The sequence below is a fragment of the Pteronotus mesoamericanus genome, unplaced genomic scaffold (assembly GCF_021234165.1).
Source record: "Pteronotus mesoamericanus isolate MK-2021 breed Mesoamerican mustached bat unplaced genomic scaffold, CSHL_Meso_final scaffold_165, whole genome shotgun sequence".
NCBI classification, from domain to species: Eukaryota; Metazoa; Chordata; class Mammalia; order Chiroptera; family Mormoopidae; genus Pteronotus; species Pteronotus mesoamericanus.
Genome location: NW_026555307.1, coordinates 7556417 through 7580741, shown reverse-complemented (window position 1 = coordinate 7580741; position 24325 = coordinate 7556417). Strand labels below are relative to the sequence as shown.

The 24325-nt window shown below is 37.2% G+C and overlaps 2 protein-coding genes across 5 annotated transcripts in view; one reads left to right on the top strand and one right to left on the bottom strand.

Annotated features, from left to right (window-relative positions):
* Positions 1-5: 5 nt before the first annotated feature.
* On the bottom strand, positions 6-22677 carry ZNF146 (zinc finger protein 146). Of its 3 annotated transcripts, none has more exons than XM_054589075.1 (3): positions 22620-22677; positions 12875-13108; positions 6-3431 (listed from the first exon to the last, which is right to left on the bottom strand). In XM_054589075.1, exon 3 carries the CDS (start codon positions 2650-2652, stop codon positions 1774-1776), a length of 879 nt encoding a protein of 292 aa, XP_054445050.1. In that variant the 5' UTR covers positions 2653-3431; positions 12875-13108; positions 22620-22677; the 3' UTR covers positions 6-1773. The 3 variants fall into 3 exon arrangements, with proteins under 3 accessions (XP_054445050.1, XP_054445051.1, XP_054445049.1); XM_054589076.1 differs by lacking the exon at positions 22620-22677 and adding an exon at positions 22446-22604 and having other exon boundaries at positions 12875-12969; XM_054589074.1 differs by lacking the exon at positions 22620-22677 and adding an exon at positions 22446-22596.
* ZNF565 (zinc finger protein 565) overlaps positions 22602-24325 on the top strand; it is a 64162-nt gene continuing 62438 nt past the window's right edge. For both annotated transcript variants that reach the window (XM_054589073.1, XM_054589072.1), the window contains exon 1: positions 22602-23009. The gene's annotated coding sequence lies outside the window, so the exon portion shown is untranslated. The remainder of the gene's footprint in view (positions 23010-24325) is intronic.

Genomic DNA, 24325 nt, shown 5'->3' with positions numbered 1-24325 from the left:
GTACATTTTTCGTATCTTACAATTTTATTTGTCAATTACACCTCAATAAAGCGGGGGGGGGGAGAACCCAAAGGGGTGTGTTTGTCAAACCACTGGGAAGAATAAAATAGTCTATACGTTGTAAATGAGATCCAGGTATTAGCACTTAACTCAGATTGTGGACGTTGTGGGAAGCTGATTTTCTTTCTTAACATAAAACTACCAAAAACATTTATTAATGCATATCTGTTCCCATGGAAATTTACAGAAAGTTGACATTCCAGAAAGTTTATCTAAAACGACAAGTTATATAAAGTCTGTGTATCCGTAATTTAACTAAAAGTTCTCAAAATTTTGAGCTTAATATGCTGCAAAATGTTACAAATGTGTAGACCAACCATACAGTGTGCACCATACATGTTAAAAAAAAAACACACTTGGATTATGCTATCATTTTTAATTTTAATAAAATAGATAATTTCATACTACATAGAGAACAAGTCTACCCATTCCTCATTGATAAAATTTTAGAAATATCTTCCATAAAAAGTTTAGTATTTCGGAATAAATTCATTCAAACCTGATTTCTGTAAGTTGTGTTCCCATCCTCACCCCATTCTTACTAATTCAGAGAAAATTTAAAAATACAGAAAAGTACAAAAAATAAGACGATAGCCATATACCACAATCCAGAATTATCCAGTATTTTGAGATATATATTTACTTGCAGTCTGTTTTTAAGAGAAATGGATGTTTACATATAAAAATCAAGTCCCCTTTAACCAATCCCCAATCCACCCTCCACCCCCAACACTTCCCTTTTCAACTCTTCACAGGCAACCACTATCAAGAGTTTGGTCTGTATCCTTCCATTTCAAAAACATTTTAAAAACATACATACATATATGTATCTATTACCAATATATAGTACTGAACTTTGTGAGGCAAATTTTAATTCAAATATACAAAAATGTCATGGTATTAGATGTGTCATTCTGCAACTTCATTCCCTCCCTCTACATTTTTGATATCTTTCTCTGTAATACATGTAGATCTCATTAGTTACATTTATAGATATGTATCCCATCATTCACTACTTTCTACTTTATTCCTCAGGGGCATTTAAGTTGTTTCCAATTTATGGCTACTACAGATTCTGCCACAGTAAATAGCCTGGTACATATTTCCTGAGCAAACAAACTCAGAGTAGAAATGCTAGATATTTTTCAACTCATTATAAGGAATGTTTCCCTTCTCCCAAGGTCATAATCATTTTAGTATATAGCTTTTCCATATTCCTGTTTTAGTGCGTGCATAGTTCATGGTCTACTTTTCTCGAACAAATTATCTCCAAATCTTTTTTTAAACAGTCTCATTATCTTCTCACCTCCTGATGCCATTTCTATCCTATTCTAAATTCTAATAAATGCATAGGTTATTTCCAGAATCTCTTTTGTGTGGCTAAAACAATGCCATAAATGTAATTTCAATACTTACAACTTAATATTCTTATTACATTAGTGAAGATCTCCAGATCTATGCAGAGAGTAGTAACAAGCATGTTTCCCATTTAGTGAAAATGCATCTAAAGTTTCAGCATTACCTTTGCTGTAGGTTATTTTGCTGGGCACAGGATTTAATTCAAATGTCCTTCTCTTCAGCATGAATTCTCTGGTGTCCCAAAAGTTTTTAGCTTTTTCCCCCCCCTCATTTGTGATGTTTTCCTTCAGAATGATTATTTCTGATATGCTATGAGATATGAATGCTTTCCAATTTTAAAGATATTCAGTGTTTTTAATGAGCATGAATTTTCTGGTGTCTAATGTGATGTGACTTCTGGCTGAAAGCTTTCCCACATTCACTACATTGGTAAGGTTTCTTACCTGTGTGTATTCTCAAATGAAGAGCAAGGGTTGAGAATTGAGAGAAAGCTTTCCCGCATTCATTACATCCATAGGGCTTCTCACCTGTATGGCTTCTTGCATGCACAGTGAGAGATGAGCTTTGAGAGAAGGCTTTCCCACATACATTGCATTCATAAGGCTTATCACCTGAATGAATTCTCACATGTACAATAAGTGATGTTCGCTGAGAGAAGGCTTTTCCACATTCATTACATTCATAGGGTTTCTCTCCAGTGTGAATGTTTTGATGTTTTATGAGGTATTTCTTCTGGCCAAAAGCTGTTCCACATTCACTGCATTTAAAGGGTTTCTCTCCAATATGAATTTTCTCATGCTCAGTAAGGTTTGATTTGCCACTGAAGGTTTTCCCACACTCCTTACATACAAAGGGCTTCTCTCCTGTATGAGTTCTCTGGTGTCTAATGAGGTTTGACTTCTGAATGAAAGCTTTCCCACAGTCTTTACACTCAAAAGGTTTCTCTCCAGTGTGAATTTTCTGATGGGTGAGAAGGTTTTCTTTCTGGCTGAAGGATTTTCCACATTCATTACATTCAAAAAGCTTCTCCCCGGTATGAGTATTCTGATGTTTAATGACATACTGCTTTTGGCTGAAGGCTTTTCCACATTCGTTACATTCAAAAGGTTTCTCTCTATTATGAAAATGCTCATGCTCCGTGAGATTTGATTTGTGGCTGAAGACTTTCCCGCATACCTTACAGGCAAAGGGGTTTTCCCCACTACAAATTCTCTGTTGACTGAGGCGTGACATCTGAATGGAAGCTTTCCCACATTCACAAGGTTTCTCTCCAGTATGAAATTTTTGGTAAATGATTTACTTTTGGATGAAGGTGTTTCTGCATTTCTTACATTTGTAGGGCTTCTCTGGGTATGACCTTTCCAATGTAAAGGAAGAGATAGGTTTGAGAGAAAACTTTATCATACCACGTTCAGAACTTTTTCTCCAAGTACGTATTTTCTAGAACTCAATGAAGTTTTCTTACATTCATTGGTTTTTCTCCAGAATGAATTTTCTTCTGCTCAATGAGATATGTCATGTAGCTAAAGGCTTTTCAATATTCCTAAGAAGCAAAGGGTTTCTCTCCAGCCTGACGTCTACATTTCATAAGGTATGACACATGAGTGCAAGTATTCCCACATTCAGTAACTTCATAGGGTATGAATATTCTGACATCAGATGGAATTCAAACTTTTTAAACTGAAGGCATTTCCACACTGATTTACACTTAAAAAAGGTTATTTACCATAAGGAATAACCTGTAACAGGATTTCCAAATTAATACAATTGATGATTCGTTCCTATACAACATCCCTCATGACTAAGCCTAAATTGTATTTCAAACTCTTTTGAGGTTAAGTTGAAAAGGCTGTTGTTTAAAAAACATACAGCTGGAGAACAGATGAAGTATTTTTCCAATTTTCTTAAATTCACTGCTTTCCCCCCTCAGTCTGTGTACTTTACTGAAGATAGATGCAACTTGCCTCCCAAGTCTTGTCTCTCTATCTGCTCATCATCTTCTCAGGCGTCTTCTAAATTGGAGTAAAAAGAATACATTAAAGGAGTTAATGTGCAAAGTTCTGAGAACTGTGGCTGGCACATGATAAGCACTCAATAAACGTTAGCTTTATATTATCATCATTATTCACGAATTTCCAATTACTAGCAATAAAATTTCTATTTTGTGCTTTTTGGGACCAACTCTGCTAGTTCATTGCATAATATTAATGAAGACTAATGACCAATGTCTCCAATCTAAATTTTGAGAAGAAACCCCTTGTGAAGGTTATCAAGGTGGAAAATTAACATTCATCAGTCCACAAAGCTTAGATTACTTTTGAAAAATAACCTTTCTCATTTCATAATTAAGCAATGAACATAACAATGAGGAATTAATAAATAAGATAAATAGATGACCACATAGGGAGAATCAAGATGGCAGAGAAGTGAGTGGAAGTCCCACTGACCTGCTCCCAGGACCAGCTTGGAATTATAACTAAATTGTGGAGCAATCACCTGGAACAAACAACTGAACAACAGAGAGAGAGGAGCCTTGTAACTTTGGAGACAGAAGAATCGGCTTTAGCGCAATCTAACTGGTAAGGAGTGCAGTACAGACCTGAGAAGGCAGGTGGGGCGCCCACGGGTGGCAGCACCAGAAGGATATTGAACTGACCAGTTGGATCCCCCAGAGAAGAGTAGGGTCTAAACCAAAAGTGGGGATCTCTAGCCCACAGCAACAGAGCCCAAAAAGTACACAGAAAACTGCCAGGTAAGAAAAGTAGTAGCGTTGCTCTCTGCCAGAGACAGGTAGCTGGAGACGCAAAGAGCCTTCTATAGGGCCAACGCAAAATTTTTGTTTGCAGCCACTTACGCTGGTCTCTGGCAAAGGCGAGGGCAGACTGGGCTAGAGACACTTGATGAGACTGGGGAAGGAGGCTTTGGGGAGAGAACTGAGAGAGTAGCTGGCAGGATCTCAGTACTGACTCATCCCCCACACGGCAGCAGCGATCTTGCTCAGGAAGAGACTACTCCCCCTGAGCGGCGACAGCAGCAGGGGACCCCATAGCCCTGCCCGCAGGTGTGATTCCACCCCACCCTGTGCTGTCTAAGCTGCCTACTGAGTGCAAAGTGGCAGCCACAGTCAGTAGATCCCTGGCTAAAGGGGACAGATTGGTCTAGAGACACTTGAGGAGAGACTGGGGATGGAGGCTTTGGGGAGAGAACGGAGAGAGTAGCTGGCGGGATCACAGTGCAGACTTCTCCTCCATACAGCAGCAGCTTGAAAGGACCCAATAATCCCATTCCCAGGAGGGACTTTGCCCCGCCCTGAACTGTCTAATGAGCCCTGCTGAGTGCAGAGTGACTAGATGAACAGCTGAAGGAGACAGCCACAGACAGCAGATTCCTGGGAGTCTCGAACAGACTGCCTAAGGTCAGACAAGGTCAACATCTGACATCATCAGAGGCAGATCCAGAAAGTAAAAACAGCAGTCTCCTACAATAGAAGTTCACACCACAAAGTCAGGAAATCATGACAGATCAACTTAAGAAACAGAAGCAAAAGAGAAGAGTCTCACAAATAATGGGAAGACAAAGAAATATGCCCCACTTGAAGGGAAAGGAGGAATCCCCACAAAGAGAACTAAATGAAATAGAGGCAAGTACACTATCAGATATTGAGTTCTAAACAATGGTTCCAAGGAAGCTCAGCGAGCTCAGAGAGAATTACAAAAAACTACAAGGAAACTACGAGAAACTTACTGCAAACTATATTAGTATGAAAAAGGACATAGAAACTATCAATAAGAGACAAGAGGAAAAGAACACAATTTCTGAATTGAAGCACACAGTAGAAGGAATCAAAAGCAGGCTAGATGAAGCTGAGGACCGAATCAGTGAACTGGAGGACAAGGTAGAGAAAAGGTCCCAGAAAGAGCAAGAAAATGAAAAAGACTCAAAAAGAATGAAGAAGAGTTTAGGGAAATGCAGGACAACCTCAAACATAATAATATCCGTATAACAGGGATACCAGGAGAAAAGGAGGAAGAAGGGATAGAGAACCTGTTTGAAAAAGTCATGATGGGAAACTTCCCTAATTTGAGGAGAGAAAAAGGCACAAAAGTCCAGGAAGCACACAGCGTCCCATGCAAGAAGAACCCAATGAGGCCCACTCCAAGACACATCATCATTCCAATGGCAAATAGCAAAGACAAACAGTGAATCCTAAAGCAAGCAAGAGAGAAAGAGGTAGTAACATATAAGGGAGCCCCCATACTGCTAGCATCTGACTTCTCAACAGAAACACTGCAAGCCAGAGGGAATGGCAAGAAATATTCCAAGCCATGAAAAGCAAAGGCCTGCAACCAAGACTGCTCTACCCAGCAAGGCTCTCACTTAAAATGGAAGGCAAAGTAATGAGTCTCCCAGACAAAAGAAGGCTAAAAGAATACACCTCCACCAAACCAGCATTGCAAAATATGCTAAAGGGACTGCTTTAAGATGACGAAAAAGTTTCTATGAATATCCTGTTCCCTTCAGAGTTGCCAATACCTGATATTACCAATATTTTTAATACTCATTAATCTGATTGTAACATGATGTTATTTTAATTGTTCCTTTACTGTTTGTTGAAACTAAAGCTGTTTCAGTTTATTTCTTGCCTATTTCTATTTTTTTTTAAAGAAAGCTTTAAATGACTTTTTGGTATTCTTTATCCATTTATTGATTAAAGGTTTGTAGAACTTTTTCCCCTTAAAAAAAGAACAAGAACAAGAAAGAAAAAACCTATTAACCATGTTTTAGATGTGTTGTAAATACTTTTCTATTCCTTGTCCTTTAACTTTTTTATATGTATATTACTTTATTGTTAAATGTTTAATAGTCATATTGTCAAAAGAGAGAGACATAGGGAACTCCTTTTTGCAACAACATGGATGGAAGTGGAGAATATTAAGCTAAGTGAAATAAGCCAGTTGATGAAAGACGATTACCATATAATCTCACCTATAAGTGGTCTCTATTCAACAAAATAAACTAATGAACAAATAAACCATAGGCACGGAAACATGGAGCAGACTGAAAGTGACCAGAGGGGATGGGGAAAGAGGACAAAGGTGGAAAGAAGGGGAAGGGACTAGACAAAGAACATGTATGAATGACCCATGGACATGGACTAACAGAGTGGGAAGGGACTGTGACGGGGGATGGGAGTGGGATGGGTAGAGGGGGGTAAAGAGGGAAAAACTGAGACAACTGCAACAGAATTGACATGATCGATAAATAAAATTTTAAAAAAGATCACATAAAAGTGAGAAAGTCTGCCTGTGATAGCTGAGAAAGGGAGAGGAATAACTATTGCTTCCTCCCTAAACTTCATTAAGTGACAAAAGGGAAAATGGCCCAAACTCACATGGAAAAGAAATAATATTATGATAGGAGACATCAATATACACAGATATTAATAAATTTTTTGATAACATAAAGCAAATGGAAGATTTTAAACACACAGAAGAGCTGAGGAAGTTCAAATAACATAAAGGTACTGAGGAAGAGGATTGGTTGCCAAGGTCAACCAAGACAATTTATGCCATAAATTAGCAAAAAGACTCAGAAAATGGAGGGAAATCAAATACCTCAGAACAAAGAAAAAAGGATGGTGGTTGAAAAAGAAAAAAAATATACTGTATAAGGTGCAGTTGGACCTCTACTCACCCAGTGAGGAGGACAAAAGACCATCCCTTTATATGAAATGAATGTTACACTTTGCAGAAATTTAATCAGAAAAGCTTGGGACACCCAGCAAATGAGATGTCAAGAGAGAGATGCTATGCGAAATCAATGTAATCAAATCTGTATACTATATGCTGAGACCTTCAGCATCATTCTGCAGCTGAGGCAAGAAAAAATAAATAATAATAAAAGGTTGGCAACCAGGTATATATACCTGTGAGCAGAATATAGAAGGATCTTTCTCTGGACAAACTAAAAGGCTAGGAAAAACTTCAGAAGGATATCCCTCCAAGGTAATCCTTGCTGCTTATATTCTTTCTTTTACCAAAACAAAGGCCTTGGCCACACCTAAGTCTGTGAGAGTAAAGCAGTATAATCCTTCTGCAAGAAGGACAGCGTGGGTCCATGAGGCATTTTACTTTTCATCCAGTGAAGCCTAACAGCTAACTAGAAGCACCCAGGCACAAGAGCTTACCTTTTAGCGAATTATTCTTTAATGTGACTGTGCGACCAACATTCTACGCACTTGAGGAATACCAGTAACATGAAAGATCAACATCAAAAGAAAAAAACTCTAAGGAAATAAAAGTAACACAAAGCAAACAACAGAACCCTAAAACCAATCATAGACAGTTATGAAAAAATAATTTATCAGTAAAACAAATACAGAATTTTGTAAGCAAGAAACAGAAAGAAAAAATTCCCTTAGAAATTAAGACCAAAGGGAAGGGAGAAAGGTGAAGTAGGCCTTATTACCATTTATCAATAACAGCGCCTCCCTACTGCAGAAAGGTCACTCTGTTTCACTTAGGAAAATCAGGCATGGTCAGGAACCTTGTTTGGCCAATGAAATATAAGCACAAGTGGCAAATAGTATTTCCTGATTGAAGCTTTAAAAAGACAAATTCAGTGGATAAACCAAGGTAATATGTATAACTGGTAAGTAAATTACTGTAATAATGGTGATGAAAGCCATAAGGTAAGAGCTATAAGGAGAATACAACCAGCCCAGATCAGAGGAGTACAAAAATTCTAGGAGTAGTATCTCCAAGGGAAAAAAAATGGAAAGAGATTTCCCAATGCATTTAATAATGTGGTAATAGTACTGAGAGGGCTTTTAACTATTCTGAGGCAAGTCCAAAAGAGTCTGCGCTAAATATAGAAAACCAAACAAAGTGTGGCAAAAATAAATTCCATGAAAAGCAAGTATTTTATATATATATATAAATAATTTATACACATATACTTTTGTCATACTCCAAAGAGTGATAGTTGTCTCACCTCAGCAAATCACTTAAGTTGTAAGCTAAGCTCGCCACTTTTTTCATGGGCACCATTAATCTGCTTTAAGTAAATTAATAAATGACTATGTTAAAAACCATGGTTATTCAGACTTCAATATGGTTTGGCAGGTACTTTCTTCAGACAGAATACAATCCTTCCTTCAAAGGGAAAAACTGACAGTACATGTTGCTGATGATAAAATTTAAGTTTTCAAGAAAATTAGTTTTTGTAAATTGGTATCCTCCACAAGATCGATAGCTTCCAAATTCTTGAAAAACTTTTCTAATGAGATTGAAGATGATGTTAACAAAATATGATGTTCTGATGTTGCATGATGAGATACGTCAACATCTGAAAAATCTGCATAATTCAATTGGCCAATGCGTAATGTTACAAAATCATGCATGGGTTAAGAGATCCATCTGAAGTTTAAGACAGATCAAAGGTTTAAGACATGGGTTTCATGTCTAAAAAATTTTGATATAGCTTCAAATTTCACATTGAGGTTAATCCTGAAAAAATTACCACTTGTCAAGTATTAGTGGAATACCAAAAAATATCCACAATTATCTGAAAAAGCTATAACTATACAGTTTACAAGAAACTGTAAAATCACAATTTTAAAAGACTACTTCAACTAAAACAGGTTACAATAGCAGATATGAGATTCCAGCTGTCTTTTATTAAGCCTGACAGTAAAGATATTTACAAATGTGCAAAACAGTATCACTTTTCTCACCACTCTTTTTTATTTTGAACAATGATTATTTTTATTAAGAAATGTAATATTAGTTTACATGTACTGGGATATTTGTGGTATTTTTAAATAAATTAATGTTTTTTAAATTTTCTCAATTTTACTTTTAAATAAGGGGAATTATCACTAATTCCATATAAACCAAAGAAAGATCGGGGGGGGGGGTCCTCAAATTTTAAGAATATAAAGAATGTAATAAAAATCTTCTAAAATTTGATAATGGTGATGGCTACACAACTCTGTGAATTGAACATACTAAAAACAACTGAATAGTACTCCCTAAAAGATATATTTTGTTATTTAGAAAAATCTTAGAAAGAATGTAAAGAGACCACAAAGTTTGGGAACTACTGCTCAAAACAATTCTCATTATTCTCTCCTTGATATCTGGCTGGCACAGTTCTAAGCTCTAGGAATAAACAGTATTAAATAAAACTGACAAAATTCTCTGTCCTCATAAAGTTTACATTCTATTTTGACACAGTGATTCCACTCTGAGATTATACTCTAAGAATCCTGAAACACCAAAAGAACCTATGCACGCCTATGTTCACAGAAGCATTATTTACAATAGCCAAGTGCTGGAAACAGCGTATATGCCCATCATTAAATGAGCAGACCAAAAAACTGTGGTACATTTACAAAATGGAATACTACACAGCAGAAAGAGGGAACTCCTACCTTTCACCATAGCATGGGTGGAACTGGAGATCATTATGCTAAGTGAAATAAGCCAGGTGATGAATGACAAATACCATATGATCTCACCTATAAGAGGAACCTAATGAACAAAACAAACGAAGGAGAAAAATAGAAACAGAGACATGGAAACAAGGAACAGACTGACAGTGACCAGAGGGATGTGAGGAGGGGAAGAATGGGGGCAGGGGAGTAAGGGTCTAGTCAAGGAACATGTAGAAAGGACCCATGAAGCATGGACAACATAGTGGGGACTGACTGTGGGAGCATGGGTGGGAGGGGCAGTGGTGAGCAATGGGGAAAAATGAGACAACTGTAACTGTAGCCTTCCTTTTAAAAGGTTATAATATAAACTCCAGATATCAAAATATAAACATATATGATATTGTTTACTAAGGCCGTCTGAATTTCTGTGGACAGTGTTAAGTAGCATGGACAATAAGAGAGATCAATAAAAGAGGAAGTACCAGTTTTAAATAATGCAGAACCTGAATAGCTAGAACATTTCATAATCAAAGACCTAGATTCAAAGAATTTTATAAAGAGAAGGAAATATGGTTACATTTATATTTATATGGTTACTATGTCTTTTCTTGATTAGACTGAAGTTTATCTTTTTACCTCTTGACTGACCATATCACAAGGACCATAAGGAAAAGAAACAACCCAGACGTAATATAAAACTGGTTTGAAGTGATCTCTGGACATGAAACTAATAAGCTAAAATCACTCATCTTTGTATGATATTAATGATTTCACTGTCTGACACAATGAGAATGAAGTTTATCTAGCTGTTTATTCTGTAAACAGGAAAAATTATGATGGGCCAGACAAAAACAGAGTGCCAAAAACAAAAATTGATATTATAAAAAGAATTACTTCTAACTTCAGAATGGGTGACTCCTTTCTGGGAATTAATTTATACAGGGAAAAAGGAAAAGTAGAATGCAGTGCTCTAGGAGCCACCTCCAACAAGTTAAGGGAAAAAAAGGAAAAGATGGAGTAAGAGAAAGATAAAGCAACATCTCAGATCATCAAAACACCAATCAAGCATAAAGTAGGAAAAAATTTCTAGAGGAGTAACTCAAATATCATATAATACTTTTTAATACAATGGTAAAATAAAGACACCTCTGCCCACTTTTCATACCTGCAAAGAAACAAGAAACAGAAAAATAAAGAAAAAGGAAAACATCATTGTTGTTATAATCCTAATGTCTTATGAGAAAGGTTGTAAGTGGGCAGATGCCACTGCTATTTTTAGAAAGAGCCCTCATGCACCATGCTCTCCAAAAACATGGCACAGCCTCAAGTGCCATATAAATCTCTTATTTTTAACAACAGAATCCAGAATGCCAGGTGAATATAGGAGACATGGTGGGCCTTCTGGCATCCCTGAATAGTAGGAAGAGTAGAACTGGACAGGGAAATGCAGACACACAATCATTTTACAAAGTAGCTTGCGAGTGTAACAATACAGAAAAGGTCACAACTTTCCATCTCCCTAAATTCCTAACTTGTATACTCAACTGCCTACCTAAGTACTTAGATGATCAGTAGATGTCACAATTAACAAATCCAAAAGAAAACTCTTGATCTATCTCCAAAATTACCAAAGTCCTCCTACTTCCATACATGATAACTCATAACTCGTTCTCTTTTAAAATTTTGGAGTCATCAATCTATCAGCCAATCCTGTCAGCTATTACTTTAATGTATCTTAAAAATCTGACTTGTCACTAGTTCAACTACAACTATTTTCTTACCTATATTACTACAATAGTCTCCAATTACTCTTAGCCTCACTCCCCACATACATTATTTTCTATACAGCAGCCAAAATGTAATTCTGACCTTATCACTCTTCTGCTCCAAACCCTTTGATGGTTTCCCAAATCGCTCAGAACAAAGGCCAAAGTCTATGATTTGGCCTGTTATCTAACCAAATCTACTTTTATTAACCTTGACCCAACATTTCCACTTAGAATAAATTATTATGTAGTTTTGTATCTGCTCTGCAGAGCTATGAAAAAGTATATGCACTTATGCCTTCAATAGCATAAGCCTGAAACAACCTAAATGGCCATTAATAGGAGACAGGTTGTTGACAGAGAAACTCTTCACACCAACCCCACCCCTAAAACAAAACTATACACAATACATACTACCATTTATATAAAACACAGATCCTATTTGCTGCACAGGTACATAATATATGCTGCTTTATTCACAGACTACCTCAAGAATACATGTGAAACTCCTAAGTGCCTGCATCTTTGAAAAAGTATAGTACCAGAGCTCAGAGATTAGAAGAGACTTTTTATTTTTTGCCTTAACGTCCAAAAATTTTTTACGAGTTCATGTATTATATTTAAAAATATAGACTTACACATTCACATAATCCCACACACACAACAGAAAGGCAGAAATGATTCCTAAGGCAACAACTTTTCAAAGAGATATATGGGGACATACGGGAGAGGGGCCCCCATATACAGTTTGATGCTGTATAATGGAGGAGGTGGATGAGACAGTGATCCCAGAGGTGAAATATAATTCTGAAGCATTTAACCACTGAGAGAATGAGAGTGGTCAGGGTCGTGTGTGTGTGTGTGTGTGTGTGTGTACCCTAAATGTCAGAGAATATGTAAAGACTCAAAACCTATAAAAGACAACTCATGAGGAAAGAAATCTATACACACCGGGAGATATGAGACTGAAGGTATCAATAAAAGAGAGAACAATCACAGAGGCAGTATAAATGAAGTACGAAGTATGGACATTAAGATTAAAGATAATAGGGGAACCTGATTCTCTCGAATCTAATTAAAGAGGCAGAATACTGAAACAGAAAAAATGGGAACTGAAAATGTCCTTCTAGTGTCTAAAGAAGTCATACAAATTGATACCAAGACTAGGGTCTATAAGAAAACATACTTAAAAGCATTTCAGGTGCCAATGCTTACTGAACAGCTGTAACCTGTCTAGTTGTCATTCACTCACCTGGACAAATTTCCTTTCCACTTCTTTCTCCACCATCCAACTTGTCTTTTTGCTCCAACGGGGGATCACGTTCAGCTTGGTCAGTTTATAACCTGCTATTGGGGAAATGATACACCACTAGAATGTTAATGCTGGGGCCAAAATACCATTCTAGAACTCAATCTGAGCCCTGGGGTCTCAACTTTCTGAAGGATGAGGAAGGTGTAATTTCCAGGGATGCACAAGAATGGGGACCTGTGAAAAAGAACAAAGTAATGACCTTTTATCTTAACAATTAAAGTACAATGAGCAAAGGGACTAAGTCTATTTGAATCTTGAATTTCAAAGCCATACCATTTAAGCTTCCACACATTCTGAAATGGGTAAAAAAAAAAAAAAGAAAAGAAAAATGAAAAAAGAAAAAGAAAAAGAAACTTACTTTCAGAATTTTATTTGCATAGGAAAGATGTTCATACTTTACCTGACTAGTTGCTATAGCAACATACTCCTGCAGAGGTTCCTGAGTGGATTTTAACTATGGCTCTTATTCCTGGATGAATTCAATACTCACATCTATGACTGTAACATACGCCTATCAGAACTAAGCCACATGTACACAATGTGCAGGAAGTTGTTTTGATAGTATTCAGGAATTTGGGGAAAAAAAAAAAACTCAAAACATTTCCCTGGAATCCTACTATTTACTTTGTTTGCATTATACTATGAGTAAAACCACATATTAGATATGTCCTAAATATGTTCATCTATTCATTCAAAAACATTTTTAAGGTCATTATGAGGACAACTGACAAAATCTGAATATGGAATGGATTAACTGATAGTAATGTATCCATGTTAAATTTTCTGAGTTATGAAAAAGAAATGTCCTTGTTCTTAAAAAATTCATGCTAAACTATTTATAAAGGAAGCATGTATGCAACTTAGTCTCAAATTCTTCAGAAAAAAATTACACACATACTTAGAGAAAGAAGAAAAAAAATGTATGTGTATATATATATATATATACACACACACACACACACACACACACACACATACACATACTCCAAGAAAGAGAGAAGAAAAAATGAAGTGAAGAAACAAAATGTGAATGATCAGTGAACTTGGGTAAATGGTATATAGGACATCTTTGTGCTACTCTAATTTTTCTATAACGTTGACATCATATTTAAAAAGCAAAAATCTAAAAAAACTTGTTATTGCTTACATACACACTACACTACATTGAAAAGGCTTGGTCACCAATTTTTACTGGAGTATGGCAGGGATGGATGGCTTAGAGCCTTATTTAAACAGTGATATACGCAGAGAGGAACATGAGGTGAGTTGGCTGAAGACCAACTGTAAAAGGAAGAAGATTAAGTGTGATATTCTGGAAATTCAGAGTGTCAGGTTTCTGAGGAACTTACAAGCAGATATACCCATTTGTCATTTGTATATGTAGATTAGGAGTTCAGAATAGGCCTAGAATCATAATGGGAATTTATCAGGTGTCAGAATATCACTGCTGCTGGAGACACAGATGAAATGTTACTGTGACTACTTACAGAGAATATACACATTATGTGAAAAAGATGGTGAAGGACAGGGAGAATCCTAAGAACACCAACAATCAAGGAGGAAAGAAAAAATTTGACTGAAACACTGCGGCTGCTTGGTTTCGAGTCTTTCAATTACTTCTTCTTCAAAAACCAAACAAACTTCAAGAATAAACAGGGAGGAATAATACCAACCAGTCATTCCATAAACGATCTATTTAGTGAAACCAGTAGAATATATGTTAACTCCAAAATATATGTAAGGGTGACACAAAACACCCAAAATAACAGGTGCTACAGGAACCACAACAGCATGGTAGTTGTAGCAAGAATGGATAGAAAATGGTGAGAAGTCCTTAACAGTTTTCAGAAATAACTAGCAAATATTCATTCATCCTCAGAATGAGGCATTCACCCTGAGTGACGACTTATAGCCAACTCTAATAACAAAACTAGGGACAAAATAACCTCCTAAATTTCATGTACTGGTTTGCGACAAAAAGTCCACACGGTTCCCGTAAAATAAAAGACACATTTTTCATTTTCACCAGTACCTTTGTTGATTGGGGTATTTTGAGTATGTCAGCTCTCTCTCACATGGTATAACATTGACTGTTCTAAATTAATGTCTCAGTTTGATCACTGTCAACTTCAACTGGGCTACCCAACCATGGAGCATCATCCAGCAAGAAATCTCCAGCATGATACTTCACAAACCACTTTTGAAACGTTCGATCAGTCACAGCACCTTCTCCCTACACTGCACAAATCTTTTTTATTTTTGCATTTCAGGTATGTTTTTACCTTTCTTGAAATAAAGCATAATATGCCAAAAATGTGTATTTTCTTCCATCTTCAATATTAAAATGGCTACACAAAATTTCACCAATTTTGATAAATTATTTTTTTAAATGCACGCTGATATGACAGCTGTCACAATACAATCTAACAAAATTGTTCCGAATGAAGTTGAAGACAACTAAGCACTACTAGAACCATCTTACAGAAAAAACAAACAAACTTTCTGGCCAACCTCTGCCAAAGGCAGGCCCAAATAGGAGATCTAAACAAGGAGTTACAAAGAGCCTAGAAAATACTGGAAATGCTGAGGGGAACTCTAAGGACTTCAAAGTTCAAAAATCTGCAGATAACATTTCCTTATAGAACAAGTAGGCCTCACCCTACGAGGTTAACTGATGAAAGCAAACTAGATTAAACAGAAAAGGACTGAAGGGGGAAGCAGAAAGAGTAGGTTTAAAAAATATAATTTAGTCCTTATTTAACATCATCAATAGGCCCTGCAACTTAAAGCAAAACAATGTGTAATGAAACCATTTTAACCACAGTCTAATCGATATTAACAAGAGTTCAGCTCCTATGGAATCTCATCAACATTGTAACAAAAAAACACTGAAGGAAACACATTACTCCAGGACCCATTGTACTTAGGAGTGAGGCATCCCCAGATTTAGCAACTTCTAAATACATCACTCTAAAAAGACAAGTACTATGAAAAATTATGGGAAACAAAGAGGTAGACGTCAGCCTCAACCAAGTTAGGGTCATTGAGCAAGAGAAGATGTACAAGTCCCTTGCTTTAAAAACTAGAAGGCCTTAGCTGGGTGGCTAAGCTGGTTGGAGTGTCCTCCATGCACCAAAAGGTTGCAGGTTCAATTCCTGGTGAGGGCACATACCTGGGCTATGGGTTTGATCCCTGGGTGGGGCACACGTGGGAAGCAGCCAGTCAATGTTTCTCACATCAGATCTTTCTCACATCCGGTATCTATCTGTCTCTCTCTCTCCAAAATCAATAAACATACCCTCAGGTAAAGATTAAAAATAAATAAATAAAAACTAGAAAAGGCACATGGGCTTTGAACCATAATAAGATACTATGCCTCTGTTTTCCTGGTACTCATCTAGGAAAATCTATCTGATACAAACATGAGTAACACAAAAACAATTTGTCTTTGCCCAAGAAATGAAAGTATATAATAAACATTGAAAATGAACAGCATAATTTTCCAACAATTAAACTCATCTGAAAACTACTGATGCAAAGCAGGTAAAAAAATGAAACACAACATAACAAAATGAGCTTTTAAGAAAAGACAAAAACTTCAAGAAACAAGCAAAGCTATAAAAAGACTACAAAAGACAGAGGAACTGCATTTAAAAAAAGGAGGAAAAGGAAAGAAAACAGAATAGGAATGGACATCTTACTGGGCACCTTATTTTTTTTGTTTGATTTTTTTTTTTTTTTTTTTAAAGAATCACAGTTTGGAGGGATTTTTGTTTCTTTGATTAACATGATCTTTCCTGGTTGTTTTATCTCAGAAAGAGCAGTAGCCTCCACCTTAAAACTTTTTGATTCTACTCACATTCCCAGAGACCCACAGGCAGCATGAGTAATCTATGTATCTATACAGATAATTGTAATCTATCAGAACCACAAAAGCCATAATCTTATTTAATGCCAAAATACTGGAGTCATTTCCATTAAATTCTGAATTAAGATAGGATACCCACTGCCTCAATTATTATTTAATATGAACAATAGTTTGGTAAAGCAAGCAGAAAATAAAACTAATTTATAGACATCAACAAGCTCCCTATATATTACTCCACTGATAATAGCAACATAAAAGATAAAGTATCTGGAAACAAATTTAGTAAAAAGTGTCTAAAACCTATGTAAATAAAATCTGAAAACACTCCAGAGGACCAACAAGAAAACTGTACACATCATGTACATGGATAAAAGTATTTAACATAATAAAGATCTAATGTTCCTTTCCACTAAGTTATTTTTATAAGTTTAATGAAATACCAGTAAAAATAAGATTTATCTCCCTAGAATGACAAGCTGATTCTAAAGTTTAAATAGAGAAACAAGAAAGAATAGCTGGGAAACTCTGCAATAGACAAGCTGTAAGAGACTACTTACAGCAGATAATAAAACCGAAGTATAAAGCCAAAAATACAGACATAAGTATTGGGCCTTGGCCAGGCTTCTCAGGTGATTGGAACATTGTCCTGTGCATCAAAATGTTGAGAGTTCAATTCCTGGTCAGGGTACGTATCTAGGTTGCAGGTTCGATCACCCGCTGGGACATGTACAAGAAGCAACTGATAGATGTCTCTGTCTCTCTCCCGTCCTCTCTCTCTAAAATCAATAAACATTCTCAGGTGAGGGTATTTTAAAAAAAGACATAAATATTGGTACACAAATATAGACTGGAAGATGGAGAGTATGAACTCCAGAAATAAACTAACTACATATGAGAATTTAGTATATAATCAAAATGTAACCTTAAAATAATTACGACCTTAAATAAATGGTGTTGGAAAAAATGGGTAGCCAATTGGAAAAAGATAAATCTGTATACACACCTAATACTATATACCAGGATAAACTGTAACTGAATTAAAAATGTAGATATGAAAATGAAACCCTATAATAATTATAGTCTTGTAAGGATTTGAAAGTATAGCTGAATTGGAGTGGGAAAAGCATTCTATGACCATAAATGAAAAAAAATGACATACCTAACTACATAAAAACAAAAACCTCCAGACTCTGCACTGTTAAGAAATGACTACCATGAACGATATCAAAATACAAATTTACAACTTGAAGAAAAAAATCACAACTCATTTCACATACAGCTAAACTTTCTAATGTAACATTAACAGGTCCTAGAAGAAAAAGGCACCCACAGAGAAAAATAAGAAACAGGGTATGAACAAACAGTTCTCAGATAAACATATTTGACCCTTAAACATATGGGAGATACTCAGCTTCACTCATAATGAGGAACAGAAATTAAACCTAAAATGAAATACCAATTTTCATTTATGCCTTTGCCCTCCCCCCTCCAAAAATCAACTATTTAACCATATTCTGATGGTAAGGTTGTGGGAGAAGAGGTACTCTTGTACTTTGCTAATTGCTAACGAGAGTATTAAATACTTAGGGCAACAAGGGTAACTCCACTTGTACCAATATACTTGAGATGTTCCTGCATTAGGCATAAAATGACACAGATAAAAAAGAAATTGCCCTGACTGGTGTGGCTCAGTGGACTGAGTGCCCAACTGCAAACAAAAGGGTCACTGGTTTGATTCCCAGCCAGGGCGCATGCCAGGACTGCATGCCAGGACTGCAGGCCAGGTCCTCAGCAGGGGGTGCATAAGAGGCAACCACACAATGGTGTTTCTCTCCCTCACTTTCTCCTTCACTTCCCCCTCTCTAAAAATAAATAAATAAAACATTTTTTTTTAAAGAAATTATTCATTATTGCAGCTACTAACAGCAAAAGGTTGGAAATAACCCAAATGTTCAACAGAATGAACTATGGTACATGCACGCAATAACATTTATTCAGCAGTTCCAAAAAAAGAAAATGATGATGATTAAGAAAGGAGATCTCTAAGACATATTATTAAGTAAAGAAAGAGACGTGTATAGTATGCGACCTTTAATGTAAGGAGGGCAGGGGATTGGAGAGAAAACAAAATATACATTAGGGGCCCAACAAACAAATAATTCACTTGATAAACAAGAAATAAAACAAGAAAAAATACTTGAAGAATGTGATAGAGGAGGGGAACAGAATGAGACAAGATATCTCTGAAATATATTTTGGTAAATCAGAAATACATTACTTTCCTAATAATCAAATCTGTTTTAAAAAAAGCAGTCCCTGACCTTGAAAACAAATTGAAACAAATGAAACCAACTGTTACCTTGGTAACAAAGTTCCTCAAAGAAAGGATTTATCTCCAAATGACTTAAGAACAGAGAATTTGACTACACATCTTTAGTGGTATGCTTTCTAACCACAAAAATAGGTATAAGGAAATTTCTCATGCAATTCAGTGTGTTTATGTTTACTATTAATATCAGGGTTATTTTGAAACCTTTTTTTTATGTTGCAGGACAAAGTTAAGAAAATAAGTACTTTCACTAACTTGTTTCAGAATTTTTACTAGAAAATACAGCTAGAAGCTAATCATTAGGTAAAAATGCTGTACTATTTATAATGAATTAGAAATACTAGTATCAACTCATGGTTTTTAAAAATCCATTTCTTAGCTCTGTCACTGAAATGGCCTTGAAACAATGTTACTAGGTCTGCAGGAATGAAAACATCCAGTATCCAGATCTTGCTCTCTAACACCATTCTCCAGTAAAGAGCTTCTTGGAGACATGGCCATTTCCTTGTCTGTGAGGGAAAGGACAAGGTGGGCCTAGAGTGTAAAAGTCTCCAAGTTAAACCGTGGCGTGTCAAAGTGAAACAAGTCAGCTTGAGTGTCCCTGAGCTGAAACTGTGATGAGTGTCCCACAGAACACTAGCTGCAGTTATCAGATCACGACTTTAAAATGAAACAAAGTAGAAAAAGGGAGGAAAATTTTGAAACAATTTGAGGTGGCAAATAAGTTTCAAAGGAATGGAAAAAAATAGAAAATGATCACTTTGCAACCCCTGAAAACATTATTGATTAACCAAGAATTACTTATTGGTTTTAAAACAATCCATTGAATGATTGGTCATGAATAGACATTTGTATGGTGCCCAAGTAAAACCATACATACTACACTTTTGTCATAAAAGGAAAACTACAATCATTAACAGTAGCCAAGTCACACAGTATGTCTCTCCTGATATTATGCAACCTGAAGATCATCTCCCAAAAGTCACAATTAGGATTTTTAAAGAAATATCATCAGAAGTTCTGAATTAGAACCATGATAAAGTAACTATCATAAAAATCAAAGAACTTCATGAAGGCAGTGGTGATGAGTTTCTAAGAACAAAGAAAGCCAACTTCTTCATTCCAGTTATAAGAAGAAATGCCCCCCACCCAAAAGTGTTTAAAAATGGCAATAAGAAAAGAGCATCTTTCAGAAATTTCTACCAGAAACAGTACGAATTTTGTAAATAGTGCCAACAGTACCAACATTTATCCAGTACTTGCTACACACCAGGCACTATTCTACAGAATCTGGAACTCCATGATCTGCACAATCACCCTATAAATCAATCATTATTATTTTATCTATATTATCTATATTACTAGAAAAGAAACTGAGACACAAGGTTTAAGTGCCTAAGGTCACCGAGGCACAAGGTGGCAAAGGAAGGAGTCAACAGAGGCAGTCTGGCTCCATGGCCTATTTCCTCCTTTAAAAAAAAAACAAAAACAAACAAACAAAAAAAAACACACTAACTTTTGAATATATACTAAATTCATATAGTTAAAAAAACAACATAAAAATATATTTACCTTTGCCCAATATATCCCCATACCACTACCCTTAACAAAGATAGTCACTTTTCTTATTTCTCTCCCTTTTCTTACTCCAAATGAAGTATACCATACATTCTGCATCTTGCTTTTTTCTTTTATTTATGCAGTTATTTCAAATGTCAGTATATAGAAAGCTTCCTTTTCATTTTTTTGTACAGCTGCATATCATTCTGTTATATGGATTTACCACAATTTTATCCAACCAGTTTCTGAATTATAGGCAAGAATTGTTTCTTACTTTTTTTTATGACAAACACTAATGCAATGAGCAACCTCATACCAGTATCATTCCATGCAAATGTAGATACACTTGTAGGACTAATTTCCAGATATGAAATAGCTAGCTCAAAAAAAAAAAAATTTATTATAGATATTGCCAAATTCCCATTCCTAGGCCAGCTTCATTCTAATACTAATACTATTTTAATTTCCAAGGATTTATATTTTCAAATGTTACCAGTGGGCTCCCACTTCCACACACATTCTGCTTTCCTTTTCCAGGTTTACTGGCTATTCTAGCTCATCTATTTTTCCATCTGAAGTGCGGAATCAGTTTATCTAGTTCCAAAGGGAGAAAAACAGATACTTTTATTAGGATCACATTAAATTAATATTTGTTTGCACACACTTCTTTACATCTTTCTATTAAGAAACATGGTATATCCATTTGTTCACATCTTACATTACACTTAGTACCTTAAAATTCTTTTCTAATAGTTTTGACTCTTTAAGTTTATTCAATATTTATTTTCTATTGTTCTTGTAAATAGTGGTTTTCTTCTATTATGTCTCCTAACTGTTGCTGTTTGTTTAATTTGGAACCCAATAGTTTCAACTCTTACTACTAAAAATTATGTGAAGGATAATTGTGGGTGGATTCCTTACAAAAAGCATCTTCACAGAATTTTCTTCATTACTTCACACAATCTGAGAATACCTCAATTCAATCTGAGTTAGGACATCCAGAATCTAGTCCAGACTCTAAAATAAAGATTGCAACAGAACGGTTTTCTTCAAAGAACGAACCGTAACGCGTGGCTCCCTAATCGTGGGCTTTCTGCGCTGTATAACACTACTTCTTAAAGCATAACGCTGATATTTAGTCTAGGACTTAGTAGCAGCCCTATTTAAGTCCCCCCAAAGATCAGGGGATCTGAGACAGTCTGAAGCAGGATCCCTCAAAAAAAAAAAAGAAAAGAAAAAAAAAGAAAAAAGAAAATTCCTTTGAAACATTCTTGGTTTAAAAAGAAAAAGAAATCATGGTGATTTGCATTCTACCCCAAATAAAAAGAAACGCGATTTTATATAAAAATAATTTGCATTTTAAAATTATTTACAACTTAGCTTCTCCCCCCCCCACCCCATTTCAAATCTTTATGTAAAATTGATACTCCAGGAAGATGGCACCGTTATCAGCACTTTCGACAAGGGGAAGTGCGGCTCAAATGCTATTACCTCAATGCTGGTGTCCTACAGCTCCCTCTCAAACGCAGCCATACACAATCCTGCACCCAGTTTCTCACTCAATAACTTCAAACATCCGGTAAAACTAAGAGTCACACATGCTCCAGCCCTTCTTAGAGACCCCCAACCCCACCCCACACGTAGGCCAGAAGCTCTTAAATCCACGCCCCCTCCCCCGCACCACATTCCAAAAGATCTGGAATTCTCCCCTTCTACCTCCCGAACCCGACCGGACCAAGACGCCCACATCCTACCTCCTACTTTCGCGCCACGTGGACCCAGGGACCGACTGACCAGCGGACAAAGACCAAAATGTCCACTCGGTGTTCCGCGCCTGCGCATTCGGAGGGCTACTGAGCAATCCCACAAGTCTGCGCGACTCAGCACGCTTGGTCACCGCGGCCTAGCCCAGGGTGGTATCTGATTACCTTCTATTAACAGCAATGCTGTTTTTCCGGCCTTGGACTACATTTCCCTTAAGGCTTTGCTGGTCGACACTCCGTCTCTGTCTCTCTGAGGCGAACTTGGCTCTTCCTGTGATTATGGCGCCCTCGAAATGAGTAGCCCTGCCTTGGAGGAAGATCAGCTCAAGCTTGGTTAGAGGTTTCGAGTGGGCACTCCCTCTTTGAAGTCTCCCGAGAGCAGTGTCAAACGAGCCAAGCTCAAATTCCGAGGTCCGAGGACGCCATCTTATCTAGCTGGTCGGAATCTGGACTACGTTTCCCAGAGTCCACAGCGGCCCGACGTTACGTCTCTCAAAGTGGTGGCGAGATCGTTAGCTCCGCAAGAACCCGGACGCCTCTGAGCGGAGGCCGGAGGTGAGGGGTCTGGGAATCTCTGGCGGGAATGGGGCGTGTCCGGAGCTTGGGGTCTTTGCGCGCTGGCAGTAGCGGGCTGAGGGTGCCAGATTTTGAATGAGTCTTTGTGGCTGTGGTTGGGTGCCTGTGAGTGTGCGGTTGTGATCTGTCTCCAAGGTGTGTGTCTGGTTGTGTTTTTGTAACCACGTGCGATACTGTACTGGAGTGGGGTGGGGTGGGGGAGAAGGCTGGTGACTCGGGATAATACTGCTTGTGTCCCTGTTGTGTATGTAGGACCACACGCCTTGTCCTTGGAAGTGTGAATATAGTTGTAACTGTGTGATGGGCGTGGGTATCTGGGTTATGATTGCATGTATCCAAGGTGAATGTACGAGTGCGCGATGTGTGGTACCATGTGCCATTGTCGTGTGTCTGTGACTGTATAGTGACATTGCGTGTACACCCCAGTTGTATCCGTTGTATTGTGCGGGTGTGGTATGTCTTTGCCTGTGTGAGTGTAACTGTGTCTCCGGAGTGTGATGTTGAATTGTGACTGGTTAACATTGAGTTGGCCAGAGTGGAGAGCCAGCAGTTGTGTGTTTCTCCTAAGTAGGTATGTGATGTGTCTGTGCAGAGCATTTGTGAGTGTTGGTGTAGGGGTTCTGTGACTATATGAGAGAGATTTTGTGTGTCCTGGTGCTGAGACTTTGTGACTGTGCGTCTTTTTTGTAAGTGTGAGATTACAACTGTGTATAAGGATGTGGAGTTATGTATGATTAGTGCGATTGTGTCCTGTGTGTTCCGAGTGGGTGTGTGGTTGTGTTTCTGTGACACTGACCATTGTGCAGCATCAAGCGTGTGAGTGTGAGGAGTCTGTGACTCCAGTGCTCTAATCTCTGCAGTACCTGTGAAATTAGAACAGATTGTGGCCCTATACAGTGAGAACCTCAGCCTTAAACTGTAACACTGGGATTGGGCAGGGTGGCAGGTCTTCCCTGACCTCTCTCTCCTGTGTGGGAAGTAGGGAGATGACCCTTCAAAGGTGTCTTGGTGCCTCATTATTCCTTTTTCTTGACTTTTCTCCAAGAGATGTTCAGAGAAGGAAAGAATTGCTATTCAGCATTCAAAGGCCAAGTTCAAGGTGTATCAGGTTTTCTTCTAACTTCCCTGAAACCTTCTTGTTTTCCAAGATGTGCTTTTTTTTCCCCTTCATCTGAAACTTCTTGCCTAACACCGTCATCCCACCCCCTGCCAACATGACCTGGCTTCCAGTATGTGCCGTTGAATAAATTACTGGGTGCCCTGAAGGTGAACTGAAAAGCTCTCCCTGCTCCAGG